The sequence below is a fragment of the Chionomys nivalis genome, chromosome 8 (assembly GCF_950005125.1).
Source record: "Chionomys nivalis chromosome 8, mChiNiv1.1, whole genome shotgun sequence".
In the NCBI taxonomy this organism is placed as follows: domain Eukaryota; kingdom Metazoa; phylum Chordata; class Mammalia; order Rodentia; family Cricetidae; genus Chionomys; species Chionomys nivalis.
The window spans coordinates 4,634,228-4,659,610 of NC_080093.1; the positions used below are offsets into that span (position 1 = coordinate 4,634,228).

Genomic DNA, 25,383 nt, shown 5'->3' on the forward strand with positions numbered 1-25,383 from the left:
AAATACCACAGTAGTAAAGCAAACTGAAAGGCTCTCCCAGAAGTCTAGCCGATGGCTTGCTGGTTACTAACAGTGTATTTCCTCCTTGCTTTATTACAAAGCTTTCAGGCGATATGGATACACCTGTATATATGTTTTTGCTATTTTGAAGTTTCTCTGATGGGATAAACCTCTACACGGCCATGTTTATAATTCCACACTATTTTAAATCCACTATAATAATAAAGGGGATAAGGTGGCAACCCCCCCTTAAGTCAAGTGCAAAAGGGTAAGAAAGACACTGACATTCAAGATTGTTGTGGGATGGAAGAGGTACTGATACAGCCTGAGGGACGTGAACCCTGCCACAAGTGACCAATTAACTATGTATGCGGTTTCAGTGTCCCGCCAGGACCCACGCCAACAGCAGCAAGCTAAACAATGACACTCTCAAGCGAAGGTAAGGCAGCATTTTGTTTAAACTACACTGCTGGGAGTATCTATTTCCTCGTGCTCTGACAGCCCCCACAGCTAGGATTCAACCCTGGCTGCTGAACTAAAACGGACTCCAGTTTTTAAAACACAGTAGGTCCGCCACCGCTTTGAACGTGGAAGCGCGCGCGGCAGGGCTAGAAGAAGCATCAGCTCCGAGGTCTGCAGAACGTAGTGGTAGTTCGACTCTAGTGTTATCAAATGGGCAAGTGCCCTAGTCCTCCTGGGACTCAGTTTCCTCAACTGTAAGGCAAGACACACAAGAGCGCCCTGGAGGTTGTACCGAGCCTCAGGGAAACTCTCTCCCGGAATGCTTAAAACAGTCTCTGTTGCACGTAGAAGTGATCCGTAAACATCGACGGGAATAAGAGGCGGTGAAGCTGGGATAAGAGACGAAGGGACAGGGTGGTCCGGGTACCCCGGTCACTGGAGACCGAAGCCACTCAACATCCATGGGGCCCTGAGGTCACGGGCGGCAGGCCAGGCAAAGATGCGAACACTGGTCCTCGCCGTCCAGAGCACCCCGCGCCCCCGCGTGTCGCCACTCTGGAACTCCTCAGGGATGTGGGCGGATCGCAGGGACCAGCGCCCCTGCCAGCAGGCGGGAAGGGCGCCGTCCCCCACCCCGAGGAAGGGGAGGACCCGGGAGGAGCCCCGTCCCCCGTCGTCGTCCCCCCCCCCCGTCCCCGACGCCAGCCCCTCACCTTCCGGAAACTCGGGCACCGCTAGGTCCTGCTCCCAGCCGTCCACCTTCTGCAGATACTGGTAGATCAGGTCGTCCTTCTCCTGCTGGGTGACGGCGTCCAGCAGGGCGTACTCGAGCGAGGTCTGCGCGGGCAGCAGGCCCGAGAGGCTCGCACTGCGCGCTGCGGGGGCCGCCATGTTGGGCGAGCAGCCGAGGGATCCGGGATCGAGGGCGCGGCTCGGACCGATGCGCCGCCGCCCTCCCGCCTCGGAGCGGTGCCCGGCCTGCCCCGATCTGCGCCACCCACGTTTCTGTCTACCCTAAGCCTTGGTTCTGACGCCAGGGGCCAAAGGGCCGTGCTTCCCAGCGCGTAACCAAACTCCTGCGCGGCCCTCCCCGCCCCTTCCAGGTCCCGGGCCGCCGCCGCGAAGCCTGGACGTTCGGAGCGCCAGATTCGACACGGGAAAGGCCGCCCAGGTCGCGCCCTAGAGGGGCTGGGGAACCCATTCCCTTTGAAGCCCGGAAGGGTTTCCAACATAAATAAAATCCAAATTAAAAAGACCCGACTTGAGAAAAACAAAACAAAAAAAAAACTCCTCAGTTGTTCCACTGTTACTCTGCGATCAGCCGATTCGGCACGGCAGTTCCCGCCAAGAAAGAGCTGAAAGGTAAAGGGGGCGAAGGAATCCTCAAAGGAGAAGGGTCGTTATTGTAGGGAGCGAGGCCAGTGGCTTTGTGTCAATAACAACAATAACAAGAGTATCCTGTCACTCTGGCGGTGCTGAAAGTGCCGGAGCGAATGGCATGTCCCGCAGCGGGGGAGGCGGCGCGGAGAGGCAGTTGCAGATGGTCCCGAGCTACCAGCCCAGGTGCACCCACGGGGATGCCAGGGCGAGCCGCCGGGCTGCAGAGGGCACCGCGCTTTGGGAGCTGTCAGTGCCTAACCTGAGAGTCACTTCTGACCCCCTTCCTTGGCCTTCCCCCACCCCGATCCAAAGGAAAGGGCTGCGGAGGAGCCTGTAGGCGTTTTTTGTACTTGACCTCTCTGGACGTCTGGACAGGGGGCTGATGACAGGCCCTGCGGTCTGGAGTTCAGTGTGGCCTAAGTCTCACTCGTTTGAACTTTGTTCCCTGTGCAGGGTTTGGTCCTATGGTGGAGGAGAAATGGAGTCACCCAGGAAACTGAAGCCGATCGGATCTCCATGAGTCACGAATAGGGGCAGTTTTGTACCAACACACCTCTTTGATTATGGTGTGGCTTGTTTCAGTAGTGACCTGAAGCACCCGATTGACAAGGAACTGTGACCCGACTTGTGAGTGGGCGCTTGCTTGCCCACGTGAACGAGAATCAGGATAGCTTCAGTACAGTTATATGGAGCCTGTCTTAAAGTTGTTGGGCCGATACTTCTCAACCATGCTTAATTTTCAAGGCGTATTGATTTTTATTTTTATGAATCAAGTCCTGGAAAAGAAAAACAATGCTTGAATGAAATAGTGTCGCACTGTAAAGAAAACAGTACAGACATTAGCCTGTGGTAGGGTCTCTTATTTATTGTGGTATAAATGGAGCAGCGGGTGCTAAGTGTGTTGTGTGCCTGTATCAATCATCACCAAAGGTTTAGAGTCCCACCAAGTTAGTTGGCTTTTGGTTATATTTGTTCCTATTAAAAATTGTAGCAAGGAGAGGACTCTGAATTTACTAAAGGCTCACATACTCATAAAATCATTTGCCATGTTAGAAGACACATTTTGGGAGGAAGACATCTGGGAATATAAATCTAAACGAAAACCAAAACCAGCACATCCAAATAATTGTTCTCAAAATATCCCAGAATCTGTTGGAAAAGCAACAGATGGAAAAGACCAGTCAAAACGAAAAGGAAACAAAAGAAGAACCACAGACGATAAAGACAACCCAAAGGGCCCCGGCGTATGCCTTGAAGAAACAGGCTGTCCGATTTCTGTAGGTGCCAGTCAGAATTCTAGTGCTGGAGAAGAGGTTCCACAGTCTCAAAGCAAAGAGACTACTCCAAGAAAGAGCCGTAAAACGCCCAAAAAGAAACAGGTGTCCCCAAGGGTACGCCCAGTTTACGATGGATATTGCCCAAGCTGTCAGATGCCCTTTTCCTCCTTGCTAGGTCAGACACCCCAATGGCATGTTTTTGAGTGTTTGGATTCTCCACCAATCTCTGACACAGGTAAGAAGCCCCAGGGGTTCTCCTGCTGCTGTCTCCCCCCTGCTGGGAGATGAGAATGTGCAACCATGCCTGGCTTGTTTATTTAAGGGCTGGTAATATGGACCCAGGTCCTTGTGTATGCTGCAGGTACTTTATTGACTGAGCCATCATCCCCGCCTCTCAGTTACTTTCCATAAATGTTCACTGAAGTTTGCGCGAGCTATTGCCGCTCTGCTTTCTCTTACTTGACTCTTACAAGGACGGCATAAAGTAGATGGCATTAACATTTTATGGATGAGGATTCCTACAAGCTAAATAACCGGGCCAATTTGTTATCCTATTTTAGAGTTCGATAGAAATTATAAACACATTTAGTTTCTAAATATGGGTATGTTGTATGCATCATGCGTGTTAGTAACCGGAAGAGGAACTAGAAGGTCGTCTGAAATGACTCAGAGTCTCTTAAAACATGCCAGCAGCAGAAGTGGTGCCATGTTATTATATTTTAAGATAAATGTCATATTTAACATGTAGAAAATTTTCCTTGAACTATATGGAGAATGAGTTATGACTGTTTTTTTAAGTTATCTAAAATTATTTTCTTGTGAAGAGAGTATTTGAAAAGCAATCTAAAAGTATTTTGTTTAAATGTAATAAATAGTACATTGTAAAACTATGTTGGATTAACCTTTGGTATTTTAATGTTGGTCTCGTTAACAGTTGTCATGCACTTAGACATAGCTATTGCCATAGTTCTTAAAGGCTACCCACGGTGCACACCTTTTATCCCAGCACTTGGAAGGCAAAGGTAGGTGGATGTCTGTGAGTTTGCGGCCAGCCTGGTCTACAGAGTGAGTTCCAGGAAAGCCAGAGCTATACAGAGAAACTGTCTCAAAAACAAAATAAAATTGTGACCGGTGGTGCTTGTCCTTAGAGGTTACTTTGTTAGTGCTGTCAAAGTTTATGTGTAAAATGATCTTTTTTTTTCTTTTTTAACCATTTTCAGAGTGTCCCGAGGGTCTTCGGTGTACCTGCACAATTCCTTCTCATTATAAGAAATATACTCACCTCCTGCTTGCTCAGAGTAGGGCTAGCAATGAACCTCTCTGCAGCCCAACACAGGTGTTGGCGCCCCTCAGCAGCCCGTCACACACGCCGGCTGGACATTTTACTGCAGCAAAGCCAGACCCTTCCTGTAACCCCGAGGAAAAATGGCCCGTGCATCTGAACACGGAGAATTTAAGGAAAGTTTTAGCGGATTCTTCGTTGCTGGTACAATGTCTAAAAACATCCCAGCTTCCAGCCGAGACCTACAGAAAGATTCCCACTTCCACGGGCCCTCAGGTGTCCCTGGCTCCACAACGTGCAGGGTTTGTTAAGGAGGACAAGCTTGTGGGGGGTGATTTGCCTCTTTCCGCGGATGCATTAAACTGTCAAAGCAGCTCCCAGAGTAGGAGGGAAGACAACAGCAGCAGCTGTGAGATCTCTTACTCCCCGCTGCAGAGTGATGAGGAGACTTATGACTTCGATGGAGCCCCGGATGATTCACAGCCGGAGCTGTTCTCTACCCAGAGCTCTAAGGACAGCTGCCTGGAAGAAGATGGCTCTGCCATATTTGAAACATTTCTTGATCCCTTCCTGAAGGAGCGAGAGGGAGTCCGCCCCCAGGCGAAAAGCCTGCAGACTCAGGCTGAGCTCAGTGGCTTGTGTGAAGGCAGTGCTGTAAGAGGCTCATTTCAGCTTCCCTCCCGAGGTGCCCCACCACACACAGACACGGGCTTTCTCTTGTTTTCGCCTGCATTAACAGCAGGATGTGCTACTTCTGATGATCAAACCACTAAAGCCAAACCTGGTGAGCCACGCAGATTTCACTCACTTGGATCAAGCCATCAGACACAGAAAATTGAAACCTCAGCTGTTGGCAGTCAGGTCTCTCTGCCATTCCGTACAAGTGCCGTGTCAAAGCCGCTTGAAAAGGAGGGAGGAGATCACCTGCCTTTGCATCCGACCCAAAATCAAATAAGAGGGTTAGGGAGTAAGGGCTTGGGTGCTACCATTGCTAACTCAACCTGTAGCTGCAGAAAGGGAGACAAGCCTTCTAGTGCGCCTCTCGCCAAATCTTTGAGCACTTTGCCTTCCAGTCCCAAGTGCAATGCCAGTCAACCTTCCAAGAAGGCAATGAAGCAGATGGACATAGGTGTGTTTTTTGGATTACCACCCAAAAAACAAGCAGAGTCGTCCCCGAGGGCAAGTGCGGTAGGTGGGCCAAATGCCAGTCCAGGTGTGAGTCCTAAGGACAAGAGGCGCCCGCCGCGCAAGAGGAAAGCGGAAAACTCCCTAAGTGACTTAGAATTGGATTCAGGGAATTTAAATGAGAGTCAGCACTCTACAGAGCTGTCCCAAGAGAGGACACAACATCAAAGGAAGAGACATAAAAAGTCAAATTCACCTCAGAGGCCAGAAGTGGGAGCAGTCAGTTTAAACCAAAGCAAAGCCTTTGTAAACCGAACTCTTGGCAGGCCGCAGAGAGGGAGCAGGGGCATTTCAGAATCGTCTGGTGCCAGGGAAGCGAGAAGAACCTGTCCGTTTTATAAGAGAATTCCCGGTAAGTTGAAATACTGACTTCAGCTTCCCAGCGGAGACACAGCAGTGTTTAACTTCACTTACCTTGTCACTGGGTAGATATATTTGAAATAATTAGTGTTCAGCATATATTTTATTTCCTCTTTATAACACTATGAATCTTTTAGCAGAATTGAGGCTTTTGTTTTTGCTTTTGTTTTTTCTCCATTATCAACAAAATTTTATCAAGCATTTATTTTATATATGCTTCTGTAACGATTAGGTAGGTGTTATAGATTACAGGAAGGCCAGTGAGCAGTGGAGGTTCCATTTAGCCAGAAAGAAAGGACGACGTCGGTGCACTATCATAAAATCCCGTGGCTGAGCACTGCCGAGGCGGCACAGCGGCTCAGGAGAAGGGGAGGATAGCAGGCTGTGCTGCCTGAAGTGCTGGTGTCAGAGCAGTCAGAACTTGTGTGTTTATATATTCCAAATGAGTATCTGCCCAGGCCTTCACAGATGAGTTCATACAAAAATGCGCATGGAAATGAATTCTATTACTAAAGAAAACACTAACTCTTCAATGGCATACAATAAGACAGCAGTAATATCCTCAGCTTCTAAATACCGCATAAAAATGTGTCACTGATGTTTTGTTTGCAGCGATGATTGCGATTTGCTTTTGTACTCTGTGTGCTGTGTATCGGTGGCCTCAGCAGAAATGTGAAGCTGAGTCTTTACCTGCGCATCACCTGCCGGCACCCTCGGCTGTTTCTTCCATAAGCTCATATCAGAACAGTATTTCTGAACTTAATTTTTGTTATTGTTCCTCTGGGGAGACTCTTGAGGCGATCCCTTCTTCTTTCCTTACTCCCCACTACCCTGAAACGAAACAAAGGCTGTAGATAGCCCTGTCTGTCTCTTACTTACTGTGGCCCTACCAGAGAGAACTGCAACCTTTGTAATGCCGTTGGCCCCTACCATTTCTGACCCTAGAGAAGCGAATAAGTGTCACCCTATGGAGAATTCATGGTTTTGGACTTCTAAGTCATTCTCCGTCCACTGCTTTGTAGAAATGAGAGATTTCAATTGCCCCCCTAAGTATCAGCATTGTAAAAGTATTAATTGGGGCAAAGAAATGATTGGTTTGTAACTTAGTGTCTTTTAATTTTTTTTTTTTGATGAGACTATGCACAAGCACTGGAATGTTTAGTAGACATGGGAGTTAATCTCACCTTTTGGTAATTTTACGTTTTAAGTAAATCATAGTTAAATTGTGGGTTAAATGAGAGGTACCCATCAGAGGAGCACGTGACCACCTTGGCTCCTGCTCATCCCACGGGGCCATCTCTTTGCAGGAACTGGCTTTACCGTGGACGCTTTCCAGTATGGCGAGGTTGAAGGCTGCACTGCCTATTTTCTCACGCATTTCCATTCCGATCACTATGCCGGCTTGTCTAAGGACTCCACGTTCCCAGTTTACTGTAGTGAGGTAAGTTTTAGCGTTCTAAACTCTGGCTCGGTGCAATGTTGCGACTTTGAGAAGCTTGGTTAAAAAAAAAAAAAAGAAAATAGAATATTGAAAACTAGACGAGCCAGCATTATCGTGGAGAAAGTGGATAAACCAGATCCCAAACTGTCATCTCAACAGTTACAACCTGCTTTTACCAATGAATCTTATTATGTGAGAATAATAAACATCCCCACAGTATACTCAATAGTTTTACTCAGCAAACACTCTTTGGAGTGCCGAACCGATGTGAAGGCAGAACACTTAACTGTAGAGAACTTGTAGCTTCCAAGGCTAACATCCACAGATAATGCTAAGGTGGGGCTGTTCTGCATCAGTGCTGCCTCAGACCCTGCCCCCAGCCAAAGGGAGAGAGAGTTTCACCGTACAGAATACCTTGAACTACCTGTTAGTCGGTGAACATTGTAATCCCAGTTCCCAGGGACTTTCTCTGGATTTTGACTTAATCCTCACAGCAGACATGAAGTGTCCTCTCGGGTAGTTTGTGGAGAGGCACAGGCACCTCAGAAATGTGTACTTTAGGTTTCCAGAAAGTTCAGAGTCTCCACCACATACCAGGAAGAAACACGGGAAAACCCATACTAGTGGGCTGTGACCAGGCCAGGAAACATTTTGTGCCCCCAGCAGGGAACAGCGAGCTTTCCCAGGTGAGCAGGCAGAAGAGTAGCATGGCTGTCTTACAGACCTTTTCCTGGTGTGGGTGGAGCCTTCACAGGCATCAAAGTGGAGAGACTGAGATTATCGAGACAGCAGGTTCTCAGCTGCTGTGGCGCACAACTCCCAGTGTCCTGCTGCCCCAGTAACAAATTCACCATCTGCAGATAACCGGCAACTTGTTGAAGAAGAAGCTCCGTGTGCAAGAGCAGTACATCCATCAATTGCCGATGGACACTGAGTGTGTAGTGGACGGTGTCAAGGTTGTTTTGCTGGATGCCAATCAGTAAGTGTGGGATCCCTCGTCCTCCCCCTTGACACGAAGGCAGGACAGCAGTCTCATGCGGGGTGCCCGTTTTAAAGTGTTGACAAAGGAAACAGTGGCGGGCTTGGTCTAGAGCCTGGAGCTAACAAACTTGGCTCTTAACTGGAGTAAATCCTATTTCTACTTTTGAAAAAATAATTTTAGTATCAGATTAAGTATAGAGAGAATCTGTTATCTAACCCATGTTGACTTATGACACTTCATATTTTTAAAAAGTATGTTGTTACTGTTCTTCTAGATGTTTTCCATTTTCTTAAATATAATTTGCATAAAGTGAAATCTTATATTCCATTTGGATACCAGAGGATTGGTGCCTTGCTTCCCACCCTAAACTAAATGATTTTAAGATAAATAATAAATAATAATAATTCAATTTTAGACTGTAAAATTTGGAATGTTTCTTTTTCCCATGGAAATAGGGTCTTTTCCCCTCTGTCTCTGTTGTTCTCCCCTCCCTGTCTCTTTCTTTCCCCTCTCTATGACTGTCCCCCAGTGTAAGGTACCATCAGGATTCATGTCGCCCAAACACAGCTACCAGCTATGCTTCCTTCTGGGCTGTGAGCCTATCCATAGAGATCACAGGTATTTAGAGAAAGAAGAAAGGCTAAATCTAGATTTGCTGAAGTCCAGGCCAATATTATATTAGCATGTTAGATTCTTTAAAAGAAAAAAAGAAGTTGTTGTCCAGCCTTGCTAGTATTCCTTTTGTTCATGGCCAGTTTGAGTTCTGATATTTTTTGGAGTTGATGTTATTGAAATATTTACCACAGATGACATAGTTCACATAACTGCTTGTTCAAGCTAGTATCTTTTCATCAAACAGAAGCTGTCCTGAGGGCTTAGGGGCCAGCCTGTCCTGGAACCAGGACTTCTTAGGACTGTGTACCTGTAGGCCTAGGCAGCTCCCCCTCCACCCCCCACTCCGTACATCTGTGCTCAGCTCATAAAGTCCATGCTCCCACTGATGCTGAAAGAAATGCCCTTGGTCCAAGTGCTTTGTCTGTGCTCCTCTAAAACGTCTTTGTCCAGCTGTCCAGGTGCTACCATGATCCTTTTCCGTCTTCCCAATGGCACTGTCATACTGCACACGGGAGACTTCCGAGCCAACCCCAGCATGGAGCGCTCTCTTCTCGCAGGCCACAAAGTCCACACGCTCTACTTAGACACCACGTAAGACATGCTTTCTTTGGGTGTTCTCTTTTCTCACCGAGAGCTCTGCTCTACATTTTATGGGTAATTTAAGCTTTTGCTTAGATAATTAAAGTGATGGTTCACAGCCAATTATTTTTTTAAGAGTGTTTATCGAAAGGATGCCATTAAAAAATATACCTGCTAGCCTTTCGCTGCTGCGTCCGCAGCCATGAGTATGCTCAGGCTACAGAAGAGGCTTGCCTCTAGCGTCCTGCGCTGTGGTAAAAAGAAGGTCTGGTTGGACCCCAACGAGACTAATGAAATCGCCAATGCCAACTCCCGTCAGCAGATCCGGAAGCTGATCAAAGATGGGCTGATCATCCGGAAGCCTGTGACTGTCCATTCCCGGGCTCGCTGCCGGAAAAACACTTTGGCTCGACGGAAGGGCAGGCATATGGGCATAGGAAAGCGGAAGGGTACTGCCAATGCCCGAATGCCCGAGAAGGTGACCTGGATGAGAAGAATGCGGATCCTGCGCCGCCTCCTCAGGAGATACCGTGAATCCAAGAAGATTGACCGCCATATGTATCACAGCCTTTACCTGAAGGTCAAAGGGAATGTCTTCAAAAACAAGCGGATTCTCATGGAGCACATCCACAAGCTGAAGGCAGACAAGGCCCGTAAGAAGCTCCTGGCTGACCAGGCTGAGGCTCGCAGGTCTAAGACCAAGGAAGCAAGAAAGCGCCGGGAGGAGCGCCTCCAGGCCAAAAAGGAGGAGATCATCAAGACTCTGTCCAAGGAGGAAGAGACCAAGAAATAGAACTTCCCTAGAGTCTGTACATAGTGGGCTGCCTGTGACCTCAGGTGGATCAGTCATTAAAATAAAACAACCCTTAAAAAAAAAAATATACCTGCTAAAAGGCAAATTTAGAATTAAATGTCATAATTTATTGTTATTTTATTTTTGAAAATGTTTATAGGACAATTCTGTTACTAAAAACAGAAAATTTGGAAAATAGATTTTTAAGAAAATCCCCTTTAAATTAGTCTTTTTCCAAAGGTCTGTATAGTTGTTGGGTATAATTGTGAAGGGGAAACGGGCTACAATGTAGTTTTGTTTGTGACTGTTGGAATTACTTTTGTTCTTTTCTTAAAAAGGTAATTTTTAAGTGGCACCTTTGAATTCTTCAGTGGTACAAATATAATTGCATAAGAGATTATATTTGAATTATGTAATCTCAGCATTATTAAGGTGTAATTGACAAAATTATAAATATTATATACAATGCAATGTCATATATTAAAATAACCCATTGATTTGTTGGGAATTAATTCTATTAAATATTTCTAGGATGTTTTTGGATGAAATTTAAAAAGCAGACGCACAAAGGACAAGCCTTCCCACAGGGAGTGGCTCACAGTGACACTGTGTCCTCCTGTGTCCCTAAGTCCCAGCCAGTGGCTCACAGTGATGCTGTGTCCTCCTGTGTCCTTTAAGTAATAGATAAATAAAGAAGTGTTTATTCTTCGTATGGTTCTGAATGTCTTTGTGAGTTTTCATAAGAGAAAGGTATCCAGATTCTTTCCTGTTTTTGATGACTGAATAGCAAAAACAATTCTGAAAGTCACGGGAAATCATTTGTTTGGTGTTTACAGTATGTTATATTTTAGCAAAATCACTCTTTTCATCTCAAAATATATGCAGATAACAGCTTGGGGCCAGTTCTTCACTGGGTGTTTTGTATCTGGGTCCAGATAGAGCTGTTGTATTTTTTAAATGATTTGTTTCATTATTTTTAATTGTGTGTCTATGTGAGTATGTAGTTGAGTGCAGTGCCAGTGGGGGCCTATGATACTGGATCCGCTGGAGCTGACGTCACAGGCTAGGTTGGCATCTGACTGATATGGGTGCTGGGAACTGAACAGCATGTCCTCTTAACCCCTGAGCCATCTCCTCAGCCCCGTGTCTGCTGTATTCTTGTGATGTATGTGTTTATGTATCTGTGAAAGGTGATAGCCGTGTGGACATCACTGTTAATGTGAAATGCCACATTAAAATTCATGTTAAGTTTCTTATTTATTAAGTCAGAATTCTTTCCTACAAATATAATCTCTTTCAGTTTTCTTCGATAGTTACTTGGGTTTTAAAAATAGGTACTGAGTTTTATCATTCATAGTTAAAATGGGTAACTGGGTAGAAATATTCTTATTGAGAAGAAAATATTCCAACAGGAAATTTCTTTGAGGATGATAAAAGCATAATTAAAATATCTGTGAAAAACTCTTACCCTACCATAAATTGGCAGTGACTGGGAATGAGCTTTTTCATTCTAGGCAGTGTGAGGCTGTCCTTTGAATACTTGGTACACGCGGAGAATGTAACTGGCTGGTTTGTTTTCCTCTAAAGCAGCATCCAATAGAGCCAGTCTCATGTTCCCCTGTTAACGAGAACTGCGTTTCCTTGTCACAGATACTGCAGCCCAGAATTTACCTTCCCGTCCCAGCAGGAGGTTATCCAGTTTGCCATCAACACTGCCTTTGAGGCCGTAACTCTAAACCCACGCGCTCTTGTTGTCTGTGGCACATACTGTATCGGAAAGGAGAAAGTCTTCCTAGGTGGGTGCGAGTGGTGTCTAATTTGCATTAATATATTATAAAGATCAGATTCTCTTGCAAAGGGCCCTTTCAGTCTCTGCTCTTGCATTTGATATTTATTTTCTGAAATGATCCAGTATTACCTTTGAAGTTAAAGGAAAGATGGGTAGCGTTTGATAAATTTAAACCAGAAGGCTAAAGTTTATGGAAGCATTTGATAAGTGCATTACGTTGACACTTATGTACAGACTGTTTATCAGCAAAATCTGTGTATCATTGTGATTTTAATTAGCTCGGAAAGGTGCTTACTGCACAGCCATATTGCACCATTCCTGCAGTAACCACCAGCAAACTGTCGGAGAGTAATACAACTTTCACTCTTGAGTGGTTCTCCTGTCTTCCTGTAGTTTGTCTAGGTGATGTGCTGTTTTGTCTCTGTGGAGTGCTGTCCATTTCTTCTTAAATATGATGATACTATGTCAGCTTCCAAGAGATGGAATGATACGGCCAGGGTTCAACATGTCTTCCTTTCCAACTACCTCTTTCTACACCGCTTATTTTTTTATGACTAATTTTATCTTTAATCATGTGTACATGTGTATATGTTTGTACATGTGAGTACAGGTGCCCACAGAGGCCAGAAGACGGCAGGCACCCGATTGCCTTGGAGCTAGAATTACATGTGGTTGCTGAGGACAAACTTGGGGCCTCTGCAAGAGCGATATGCACCCCTAACCACTGAGCCCTTTCGGCATCTCTGCCTTCTATACCTCTTTTGTGGTTTTTATATAATAAGTACAGACCTTTAAAAAGAAATCTTTGGCTTTGGTTGTTAGTTCCATGTAGCTAAAGAGCAAAGTCATTTGGCTATTTGTGATGAAAGTGTGAATGTTTATTTTTGTGAATTTGTTTTTGTTTTTTATTTGGTAAGTTATTTTTTTTTAATTTGAGTAAGTTATAACCCTGTTTATTTAACAAACTGTGATTTTATTGTTTCTCATCTCTTGCTTGCCTACAGCCGTTGCTGATGTTTTGGGTTCAAAGGTGGGCATGTCCCAAGAAAAATATAGGACTTTACAGAGCCTCAATATACCAGAAGTCAGTTCCCTCATAACTACAGACATGTCCAGTTCTTCGGTTCACCTCCTCCCAATGATGCAAATTAATTTTAAGGTAAGCACTCGCGATGTGTGTCTTTTAGGATGAACCAGCAAAGGTATTCGTCTGTATTTGACTCTAAGGAATTCTGAAAGAATGAAGCTCCCCCCAAGGAAAGTATTTAATGCTTTTAGCTTTTGTATGTGAGTACCTCTGTAGAGTAATTCACATGCCTATTGGGACTTTAAACACTAGAGGATTAGCCCAAAGGAAGGCACACAAACAGAATCACGTGTCACCATCTGGCTATCCAGACTTTTGTACCAGGACCATGCTTCCTAGGGTGAGGGAGGGAGTTAGACAGGTGTAAGTTCATCCCCTCAAGCCTGTTCTATTCATTTCTGATATTCAGCCCTAGTCATTAGACACTGGCGTCTATTGAATGAGTTATTATTTCCTTCTTAGGTCCTGAGGGAGTTGAAGGTTAGATAGTTGTAGTTATAGTTTACCAGATGCAGAAAGCAAGTTACGATAGAAAGTCAATTAGGTACAAGACTTTGGACTCACCAAGATAGGATAGACATGGAGTGTTTTCTCTGAACTTGTCAAATGCAAATGGACTAGACACTGTTGATGTATTTATTGCCTGTATAGTATATAGTTATTGTACTTATTGTATATAGTTTTCTTATATTAGTTATAACCTTTTCTATTTTAGACAAAAAGGGAAAAATAGTGGCATATTATTTGTTTTTAATAAATAAAGCTTGCCTGAAGATCAAAGAGTAAAGATGCCATACTAGTCAGCCAAACAGGCCAGGGAGTGGTGGCACACACCTTCAGTCCCAGGACTCGGGAGACAGAAGCGGACGGGTCTCTGGGAATTCAAGGCCACTCCAGGCTACAGAAGATTGAATCTGCTAAAAGAGAAACATAAGGTGATCCCAACACTTGGGATCACACACCTTTAATCCCAGCACTAGGGAGGTAGAGACAGGAGCCATATGGCTGGGTGGAGAGAGGAATGTATAGGGGAGGAGACAGGAACTCGGTGGTGGTGTGGAGTTTGAGGATTTGTGGGGACAGAATCTTGCCCCATTTCGGTTTGAGGTAGAGGTAAGAGCCAGTGGCTGGCTGTTTTGCTTTTCTGACCTTAAGGTTGAACCCCAATATCTGACTCTGGATTTTTATTAATCATAGCTTTTCTGAAGCTTTTTAAACTAGGAAGCCTATGCCTTACAAATAACAAGCTATCAAGAAAATGAATGCTGCTTCCTGAGCAGGGATTCTCCCCGCACACCTTTGCACAGGAGGTGAAAGGACAAGTTTAGGACCTATTTTCCTGGGTCTGTCATCCACACATTTTCAGGTATCGTCAAGGCAGGGTTTTACACATTGCTGATTGAGTCATCCCTGGGCGTGTTTTAAGTTTGGGAGCTGCCTGCCTGGCGGAGCGTCTCGGGGGATGCTGGTTACTCTGAAGGATGCGTGGCACTGTCCTGCCTGGCGGAGAGTCTTGAGGGATGCTGGTTACTCCGAAGGATGCGTGGCACTGTCCTGGACGACAGGCAGCACTTTTTAATTCCCTACTTGGTTCAGATGGTCAGGGTGGCTAGTTAGTGTAATGGAGGTTGAGGGGTTAGAGCTTTTCACAAGGGTGTTCCCAGATGCTGTGTGCTGCAGAGAAGGCCAGAGGGAAGGAAAGCAGACTGCAATTAGAGCAGCCGTGCTGACCAGCACAGGGGCTGTGCAGTGCAGTCATGATGGGAGGGAGCTAAGGAAGGAGTGAGAAGACCGTCCAAAGAAGGCACACACGGATGGAGGGGGCCCAGTGCTGTAAGCTGTCAGGACATTGCAGACCCTAACCACAGTGAAATAACCCCCTGCTCACATTTGGATGGCGATAGTGAAACAGACAGACAGTAACTACTGTTGAGAGGGCCTGGGGAGACTTGAGCCCTGTGTGTGCTTTGCAGTCTCAGCCCTGGGAAGCAGAGAGGGGAGTCTCTAGACTCCCTGACCAGCTAGCTGAGGCGACTTGGCAAGCTTCAGATAGTGAGAAAGCCTGTCTTAAAAGCAGATGGAGCCCAATGAACAACACACAAGATGACCCTCTGGCCTGCACAAGCACAACACATACCTGAACACATACACGATCATGTGCACTCTCGTATCTGAAAGTTAAGGCTGAAATCCTGCAAATGATGCTTAATTCACACTCTGGCTCATGCCAAGGTCTTACAGGCGTCATGTGGTTAACTGCCACCTCAGACTTAACCCGTATTGTCTAAATGTGGTAAGAGACGATCTATGGATGCTGTGGGGAATGGTTGGCCTTCTGAAGGAAACTGGTGACATTACCAAGGCGTTTTCCTCACAAACTGGTTACTAATAAACAGAGAGAGACAGTCATAAGTCAGGGACTTTGTGTTGACCGAATAGTTTATAATAGCTTTCCTCGTGAGAAGTCCTGCAGTTGTAGCTAGCGTACAGCTAGTGGTTGCTGGCAGCCTTCTCTGCAGACTTGGCTCATGGAACCATGGGTTTCTATTTGTAGCACTGGTTTATATCACATGCTATTTTTAGAATAACCGATTTGTCTCCTAGGTTCTCATTTAATTCTTTTAGGTAGTCTTGAAGAAACAAATAGAAGTGGGTAAGTTGGTAGCGATGTTGCAAACCCAACCCCAGTTTACGGGACCATGCATATATTATACTTATTATCCCCAGTTTATGGGACCATGCGTGTATTTATACTTATTATCCCCAGTTTACGAACTATGCGTATATTATACTTAATATTCCCAGTTTACGGGACCATGCGTATATTATACTTATTATCCCCAGTTTACGGGACCATGCGTATATTATACTTATTATCCCCAGTTTACGGGGCTATGTGTATATTGTACTTATTATCCCCCAATTTATGGGATGATGCATATATTTTACTTATTATCCACAGTCTCTGTTTACTGTTGCTTCCTTTCTTCTGGAGCACAAAGTGAGGAAAAATAGTAAATAAGAAAATAACCAAAACAAAAACTTATTAATTGGCAATGCCAGGGATGTAATGGAAACTTAAATGTCTGTAGCTCCAACTCTTAAAGTTTTAGGAGTTGATTAGAAATCCAAGTTTTTCATGATAGATAGCTTTATATTTGCTTCACATTAATGAAAGGTTTTGGTTGTTACAAAGGCAGTGGAGGGGAGGCTGGGAAGAGGACTCTGCAGATAGGAGCACTTGCTGCCTAAACATGTGGCCCTGGGTTCAAATCCAGAGCCCATGTAAAAAGCCAGGTATAGGTGCAAGTGCTCACAACCCTAGTGCCGTGGGACAGAGATGGGAAGGTGACAGGGGCTGCTGGCCACCAGCCTGTTCCGGGTTCAGTGACTGACCCTGACTCAAGGGAACAAGGCAGAGCATGGCAGAGCAAGATACCCATGTCCTCCACACATGCACGGGCACACATACACGCACACGCACATATGAAAATGAGGCTATTTCATCAATGAAGTATATTTTGATTCATTCTAAGCTTTTGAAATCCTAGGTTTCAACCTGAAAATCAAAAATGTTAGCCGGGCGGTGGTGGCGCACGCCTTTAATCCCAGCACTCGGGAGGCAGAGGCAGGCGGATCTCTGGGAGTTCGAGGCCAGCCTGGTCTACAAGAGCTAGTTCCGTGATGGGCACCAAAGCTACAGAGAAACCCTGTCTCGAAAAACCAAAAAAAAAAAAAAAAAAGTTGACCTTAAAAACATCCCCTTATGTTACCATTCCCATTCTTTCTGTTACCACTTTTCAAAGATTTGACTTGGAATAGATTCTTTTGTTTGTTTTGTTTTGTTTTCCAAGACAGGGTTTCTCTGTAGCTTTAGAGCCTATCCTGGAATTCACTCTGTAGACCAGGCTGGCCTCGAACTCACAGAATTCATCTGCCTCTGCCTCCCAAGTGCTGGGTTTAAAGGTGTGCACCACCACCGCCCGGCCTTGGAATGGATTCTTAGCAGATTTTGAAATGCTGTAGTTAGTTATGACTTTAGCTGAGACACTTTATTCTACTCGGCTCTTACGAGAAGAGCATGTGTGGTGGTTTGGATAAGGGTGGCTCCTATAGGCTCATATATTTGAATACATGGTCATCAGGAAGTGACACTATTTGATAAGGACTAGAAGGTGTGGCCTTGTTGGAGGAAGTGCCTCATTGGGAGTGGGCTTCGAGGCTTCAAAAGGCCCAGTCCCTCTGTCTCTGTCTGTTGATTAGGATGTAGCTCTCAGCTACTTCTCCAACACCATGGCTGCCTTGCCTGCTGCTGCGCTCCCTGTCTTGATGTCAAAGGACTAAACCTCTGAAACTGTAAGCAAGCCCCCAATTAAAGGCTTTCTTTTATTAAAATTTCCTTGATATGGTGTAATCATAGAACAGTATCTAAGACAGAAGTTGGTACCAGAAACTGGGTGTTGATGTTTGTTAGAGAAATATGGAAGGCTTTGGGAGTTTGGACTAGAAAAGTAGTTGGGTGCTTTGAGCAAGGGTTACTGGGTCATCCCAGGAGGGCCTAGAAGACAGTGCTGAGGGCGATTGATCTGTGTGGTTCCAGCTCCCAGAGGTTCAGAGGTGAAGCTTATCAGTAAATGGCCTAGGACCATTCTTGTGATATTTTGGCAATGAACATGGCTGCTCTTTGTCCCTGTCCTAAAAAAATCTTCCTGAGGCTAAGTTAAAGAGTTTTGAATTGATGGCATTGGCAGAGGAAGTTTTACGACAGCCTAGTATTGACTGTGTTGTACTATTTTTAGTGGTCACTCATATGCATGTCTATAATGAATATGAACAAACTGCGCAAAGAAAAATACAAAATGTACAGTTTGAGGAGAGAGAGAGCACTAGGAAGTGCAATGGCACTAAGTCCAGTGCTCAAGGAGATGAAAAGTTTAAAGAAAAGCCTGACAATACTGGAAGAAAGGGAGTGCTGACCTCAGGGCAAGACTCCACCCAGCTAGCTTCCAACTTCTGAAAAGAAATAGAGCTTCCACAGTGAGGGAAACCCATCTACAACAGAAAGCTGATGAAGATGCAGTTGAATGAGGGGGCCATGTTCCAGGCCCATTAAGCAGCAGAACATGGTAGCTTCCGTCACATGGTTCTGACCTTAGAGTCAAGAATCCAAGAAAAGAACAATGTGTGGAATCCCCTCCATAGCCAGGCGTGTGTCAGGAGTGTCCCTGCATGGAGGTCCACAGAGGCCATGTGTGAAGCTGTGAAGGTGGAGCCTGGACTGCCTTGGAGACCCCAAGATGTTGGAAATGCCAGAGTTGTGGGAGACCTGCTAAGGAAAGGAGAGTGAAATCAGCTCAAGAGGAAGAAGTGTGTTGTAGTCAACAAAGCTGAAAGGAGCTAGAGATCTGAAGAGAGCTTTGACATCAGACATGAAGCTGCAGAGTTTGGAGATTGGCCTGCTGAGTTTCCAGTCTTGCTTTGGTCCGGTATTTCCTCACTATGCTCCTTTTCCTCTCTTTTGGAATGACAATATGTATTCTGTGCCATTGTATTTTAGAAGTATGTGATTTGTTGTTTTTTTTTTTAATTTTGATTTTATAGGGGATTACAGTTAGGAGATGTCATGAATCTCAGAAGAAACTTTGAAGTTTGGATTTTTGAATATTATTGAGACTGTCAGAGTATGAAAACTTTTGAAGTTAAACAAAATACACTTGCATTATGATATGGTTACAAACCAATGGGGTCTAAGAATGGAATGTGGTGGTTTAAATAGGTATGGTCCCTATAGACTCACATATTTGAATGCTTAGTTACCAGGGAGTAGCACTATTGAAAAGATTAGGTGGTGTGGTCTTGTTGGAGTAGGTGTGTCACTGGGGGGTGGGCTTTGAGGCTTCAAAAACCCAAGCTAGTATCCCTGCTTCTGTTTGAGGATGTAGAATTCTTAGCTATTTCTCCAGGGCCATGCATACCTGCATCGGCTCCCTGCCACAGCGATACTGTACTGAGCCTCGGAAACTGTAAAGATGCCCCAGTTAAGCATTTTATTCGATAGGCGTTGCCTTGGCTGTGGCATCTCTTCACAGCCATAGAACAGTAATAAGAAGCACCGTAGTCCTGATTACAGGCCTGAAGACTGAAGATGAGCCCAGTTCACATTTGAGGGTGAAAAGCAAGTGCCCAAGAGGAATGCTAGGTACATTTTTAAAGTGTGGATCTGTGCTGAGTACAGTACCACTCTTAGCTGGAGACGTCTGTGTCCTCGTCAGCTTACACACGAAGACTTATGCTGCATTTATGCTTGTTGCTATAATATTAATGTCTCTGTCTGTGGGGTTTGGGAAGAGGTGGGATTTTGTAGTTAACTCAGTCATAATTCATTTGACTCTGTTACTTAACTTGCAAACAATTAATTGTACCTTTTTCCAGGCGTCGCCTTACTTGTTAGGAAAGTCGAGAAGAGAAGCTGTGTGTGTGTTTCCCATGTCTGTCTTCCTAGAAGCCTGGCCCTGGGCTGCTGCACACGATTCTTAACAGCAGGCCTGCCCGTGGCTGCCAGTGTGCTCTCTCATCTCGCCCTTTGACCCCACACGGTCTGTCTCTGCTAACGCTGACAAGCAAACCAACTGTTCTCATTTGACAGGGCTTACAGAGTCACCTGAAGAAGTGTGGTGGGAAATATGATCAGATTTTGGCTTTTCGACCTACAGGATGGACACATTCCAATAACATAACAAGCATAGCGGATATCACTCCCCAGACGAAAGGAAATATATCAATATATGGTAAAGTTGTTCAAGTTTCTCATTTTCATCAATTTCTCCTTTTCTATTATATCTTTATTTGTGCGAGTATACCATGGAGCTCAAAGACAGCTTGCAGGGTCAGCTCTTCTTCTACCCTGTGGGTCCTGGGGATCAAACTTGGATCATAAGCCATGGCAGCAAGTGTCCTAACCCACTGAACCGTCATTCTGGTCCAGAATTTCTCACTGTAATGTTTGTTACTGTTCATTCCTTAAAAGCATTATGAAATTAAGAACCAAGAAAAACAGACAGCAAAGAATTTAGCAGCTCTAGAGTTTCGAGGCTCTCTACAACCCTGAATTCCTATCCAGTCCTGTAAGCCAGCCAACAAGAGTTGGTGATATTCGGATGGTGGCTAAGGCAGATCACTACATGCTGTAGTCAGGGTAGTAGAGGAAATGATAGAAGTACTCGAAAGGGCAATGCTGTGGTTTTACACCCAAGTTTAGCTGGCAGGAAGCGGTGAGGTCGTGACAGGAAGAGGTGGGTTAGATGTGGGGATTTAGGGGTGACAGCTGGTGCAGGCTGCCTTTGTTAGTCCCTTGGGAGACATGCGCTGTGTCTCCAGACCACTGAGGACTTTTCATTCAGAGACTCCCATGACCCTCCTCCGTGGGACTTTAACTGTAAAAGACACAAAGGGATTTTTAGAATCCTCTTTTTTTGCTTCTTTCTTTTTATGTGTGTAAAGCTTGGCCCTGGCGTTGGCTTTTGCTAGAAACCAAAAGTCTCCTGCTTGCCGTTCTTTTCATTTTCTCACATCTCCTCTGATTTCCCTGACGTTCACAGTGAGTGAAGTGTTTGGAGCCGTGGTTCCAACCTTCCTAACGCTGCGACCCTTTAATACCGTTCCTCTTGTTGTGTTGACCCCAACCAGAAAATTATTTTCTTTGCTGCTTCATAACTGTAATTTTGCTACTGTTATGAATCCTAATAAATATCTGTGTTTTCTGGAGGTCTTAGGTGACCCCTGTGAAAAGGTTGTTCAACCCTCAGAGGGGTCACAGCCCACAGGTTGAGAACCACTGGTTTAGAGGACAAACATTCCAATTAAATATAATTCTAGAATACTTTTTAGGTATGTGCATTTAAAAGTTTTGTTTTGGGGTTTTGTATGTGTATCTGCATGTGTGCCCTGAGTTTTCTGTTACTGTTTTAAACTTTATTAATCATAAAAACATCAAGTTTTATTATCATAACTAAAGCACCGATTTTTTTTTTTTTTGAGACAGGGTTTCTCTGTGGCTTTGGAGCCTATCCTGGAACTAGCTCTTGTAGACCAGGCTGGCCTCAAACTCACAGAGATCCGCCTGCTTCTGCCTCCCGAGTGTTGGGATTAAAGGCGTGTGCCACCATTTCCCAGCTAGCACCAGAATTTTTTAACAGCAATATTCTATACTGCTTTTCTATTTTCTTTTACTTTTATTATTTTAGTTTTTAGTAAATAATCTCTTCCTTTTGGCCTTACAGGAATTCCCTATAGTGAACACAGTAGTTACCTAGAAATGAAACGTTTTGTCCAGTGGCTGAAACCACAGAAAATCATTCCCACCGTAAATGTCGGCAGCTTTAAGTCCCGGAACGCGATGGAGAAGTGCTTTAAAGAGTGGAAACTGGAGGCTGGATACTGATGCTGTTGCAGAAGAGTCAGCAGGCGTTGGTGGTTAAGTCTAAGCCAACAGGAAATGCATCTTATGAAAGCGGTCTCATGACTGTGTTTCTCACTCATCTTTGAATACTGTATCCATGCTACTGAATCCTCTCAGATTCCTCAGGGACAGCTGAGAGGGCGTCTTCCCCATGCCTTTAATTCTTCATTCTTTCTCCATGGAGGAAATAGTAATCTTCAGCAACCTAATGGGAGGAAACCAAAAAGATTCATGATAATGGATACTAGACCAAAAATAATATGAAATAAAACTTTTATATGATATGCATTCTTAAATAAAAATTAATATAGATGTTATTAAACCATCTCTTGATGGGTTTTGTCATTTCATTTTCTTTTTAGTAGACTTAATTTTTTAAAACAATTTTATACTTTGCTGTAGAAAAAGGTTTCTGTCCTACCCATTCCCAAATAAACACACAGAGGCCTATATTAATTATAAACTGTTTGGTCTATTAGCTCAGAGTTATTATTAACTAGCCCTTACAACTTAAATTCACCCATAATTGTTATCTATATTTAGCCACATGGCTTAGTATTTTTTTTCTCAGTAAGGCATTTTTATCTCGCTTCCTCTGTGTCTGACTGATGACTATCTCTGTTTCTCCTCTTCTCAGAATTCTCTTAGTCTGGTTGCCCTGCCTACACTTCCTGCCTGGCTGCTGGACAATCATTGGTTTTATTAAACCAATATGAGTGACAAATCTTTACAGTGTATTAGAGCATTGTCCAACAACATTTCTCCCTTTTTTTTCTTTTCAAAACAAGAACTCAAATCTAATTTCCTTTATTTAGCTTTTTTTCTGACCATTATCCATAACAATTTGTAGCCAACTGTTGCAGGGAGGGTCACTTGTTTGTTTCCTGGCTGCCCAGCAGCTCAGACCTGAAATATTTACACAGAAACTATATTATTTAAAACACTGCTTGGCCCATTAGCTTTAGCTTCTTATTTGCTAACACTTACATCTTAATTTAACCCATTTCTTGTAATCTGTGTATCGCCACACGGCTGCGGCTTATTGGGTAAAGTTCCCAGCATCTGTCTCCCGCGACTACATGGTTTCTCTCTGACTCTGCCTCCTTTCTCCCAGCGTTCAGTTTAGTTTTCCCTGCCTAGCTAAGTTCTGCCCTGCTATAGGTTCAAAGCAGTTTCTTTATTCATTAATGGTAATCACAGTATACAGAGGGGAATCCCATATCAGCCAACAATCTAAACAAAGACAAACATCCATAATCCATTTTTTAAGAATGTGGGTGTAGTTTTCTAGGCTACTTCCTACTATTTAGGGGCACTGATAATCTTATGGGGACCCAAAGAAAATTTAGGATTATGGTCAAGTCCTGATTGGAGTATTCTGTAAGGCTGGATCATCTCAGCCAGCAATCTTGAGGCAATTCTGGATGTAGAACTCAGGAAACTGTAACAAATGTGCTCTGAAATGTTGGACCATCTGGGCCACCCATTCCCATTGGAGATTTTTCAGGAGGTCTTCCTTAATCAAACCTTATTTTCTTAACCCAGAATGAACCCACAGCCTCTCATTTCCTGTGGAAACAAAAGCAAATCCTCTTCTCCAAAATAACATACCTTTTGACTTAAATTTTGAAGTTAAGGCATTTTCAAAAAATGTAAGTTGAATTAATCCAGCAGCATTTATAATCAAATGTCTTTTAGCAGTTGTTGCTCCTTCCTCAGCTTTCAAACAATTCAAAGTCAACACAAAAACATACAACATCCAGATTCTCTCTTATTTTCTGTCTATACGTGGCTTTTTCTTCTATATTTTTATTTTTTAGTTATTGTTTTTTTGAGACAGGGTTTCTCTGTGTATTTTTGGCCATCCTGGAACTCACCCAATAGACCAGGCTGACTTTGAACGCAGAGATCAACCTGCCTCTGCCACCTGAGTGCTGGAATTAAAGGTGCGCGCTTCCACACCCAACTACTCTATTTCATATTTAAAGGACTTTATCCTTTTTCTTTTCTCTCCCGAGACTACATATATTACTAAACACACTGTAAATCATTTAGAGGTTATTTTTTCCATTTGATCTGCCTTTACTGTATATATCTATCTTTTTCTGAGAACATGAGGTTTTAATCTGCTAAGAAGCATGGCTAGGATTAAAGCTGCTGTTTTGGTGGCTGGGTCCACCCATTCCTTGGCTTCCTGGGAGTCTAGCTTTATGGTGGATGTACTGGCAAGAGCCATGTTTATTGCCACAACTCTGTGAAGTTTCTAGGTCTCTGCCACCACCGAGAAGCATGCTGCTGACTGTTCATAAACACCATTTAAGTGTTTGGTGGCAGGGCTCTTAAAAGAGCTGCCAGGTTTTTGCTGCTAGCACTGATTCAAGAAGACTTTCTTAAATGATTCTGCTTCTGCTCACCACCAGCAAACAGAACCTACTAGAGTAAGGATGGTTACCAAGAAGCTGCACTTTGTTTTTGTCTGTTTTGTTTGTCTCGGGTTTTATGTGGAATTTCTTGCTCCCACATTGGGCGCCATCTGTAGATGGAAGTTTCAGTCCTATCTAGTCCCTCAACCATTAGTTCCAAATGAATACACAGAGGCTTATATTATAAATTGTTTGGCCTATTAGCTCAGGCTTATTATTAACTAGTTCTTACAACTTTAATTAACCCATAATTTTTGTCTATGTTTAGCCATGTGGCTTGGTGCCTTTTCTCAGTAAGGTCAGTTAGTTAACAATGATTTTAATCATGAGAAAGATACTTATCATGAGCCTCATTTGTGTGAGCCTGGATTTCACTTTGTTGGGGAGGTAAAAGGTCCAGGTTAGACAGAGTGGAAAGGGTTGTGGTGGCATGATTTAACTGTTCTCAGTTAACCAAGCTTAAAATATTTTCAATTGTTTTGATGTTTTAAACCTCTTAAAGTTTTTAGTTAAGGGTATAATTAGAAGAATGTCATATCCTCTATAGGCATTTTTAACATGGGGACATGGTTAAGTCATTAGAGTCATTTTATTGTCTTTTCCTAGAATTGTTTTCCCTCTTCCTCTTCCTTTTTCCCCCAATGATGCATATTGTACCTGAACCTGTCATCTCCAGCCCATCGTTTTTATTGGTATTTCTCCATAATTTGTAACATTTCTCTTTTAAAATCAGTGTGTCCTTTCCTGAGCAGTCCCAGCCTGTAGCCCTCTGCAGTAATGTCTTTTGTGCAGACGTCACTCGGGCAGCTTGGCATGATTATGCTATCGCTGCAAACATAAATCCACTCTGGGGTCATAGCATACCATTTTATGAATAGATCATGGCCTCCACCAAATGTTCCAGCTCTGTCAAGCATATGAAGCCCAGTGGTTTTGTTTGTGGTTTGGTTTTGTTTTGTACTACTGTGGATTCAGCCTAGGATTCAGTGTGTTTTAGGCAAGTGATCTGCTATACAGCTACAATCCCAAGCCTGTTTTATTTTTATTCTGAGAAAGGGTGTAGTGAGTTGCCCAGGCTGGCCTTGAACTCACTGCACAGCCCAGCCTCATGCCTGAGAGCCTTCTACCACTGCTCTTACATGGCCCAGGCACAGGATGGGTCGCCTGTGTGTCTTGCAAGGTCTTCTCTAATCTCCAACTATTTAGTGAAATGAAATGAAAGAAAAACCACATTCAAAAAGAGATAAGCCACAGTTCAGACCGTTCTGGA

General features: G+C 44.1%; 3 protein-coding genes across 4 annotated transcripts in view; 2 read left to right on the forward strand and 1 right to left on the reverse strand.

Annotated features, from left to right (window-relative positions):
* Positions 1-1,353, reverse strand: part of Nhlrc2 (NHL repeat containing 2) — a 45,164-nt gene extending 43,811 nt beyond the window's left edge. For both annotated transcript variants that reach the window (XM_057779798.1, XM_057779797.1), the window contains exon 1: positions 1,176-1,353. In XM_057779798.1, the coding sequence (XP_057635781.1) occupies positions 1,176-1,353 (178 nt within the window). The remainder of the gene's footprint in view (positions 1-1,175) is intronic.
* Positions 1,354-1,568: 215 nt separating this feature from the next.
* Dclre1a (DNA cross-link repair 1A) lies at positions 1,569-21,981 on the forward strand. Its single transcript, XM_057779796.1, has 10 exons — positions 1,569-1,824; positions 2,296-3,354; positions 4,340-5,938; positions 7,254-7,387; positions 8,248-8,366; positions 9,435-9,575; positions 12,007-12,152; positions 13,150-13,304; positions 19,879-20,020; positions 21,512-21,981. Exons 2-10 carry the CDS (start codon positions 2,889-2,891, stop codon positions 21,670-21,672), a joined length of 3,063 nt encoding a protein of 1,020 aa, XP_057635779.1. The 5' UTR covers positions 1,569-1,824; positions 2,296-2,888; the 3' UTR covers positions 21,673-21,981.
* On the forward strand, positions 9,750-10,430 carry LOC130880658 (60S ribosomal protein L19). The gene has a single exon (XM_057779799.1). It carries the CDS (start codon positions 9,766-9,768, stop codon positions 10,354-10,356), a length of 591 nt encoding a protein of 196 aa, XP_057635782.1. The 5' UTR covers positions 9,750-9,765; the 3' UTR covers positions 10,357-10,430.
* Positions 21,982-25,383: the final 3,402 nt, after the last annotated feature.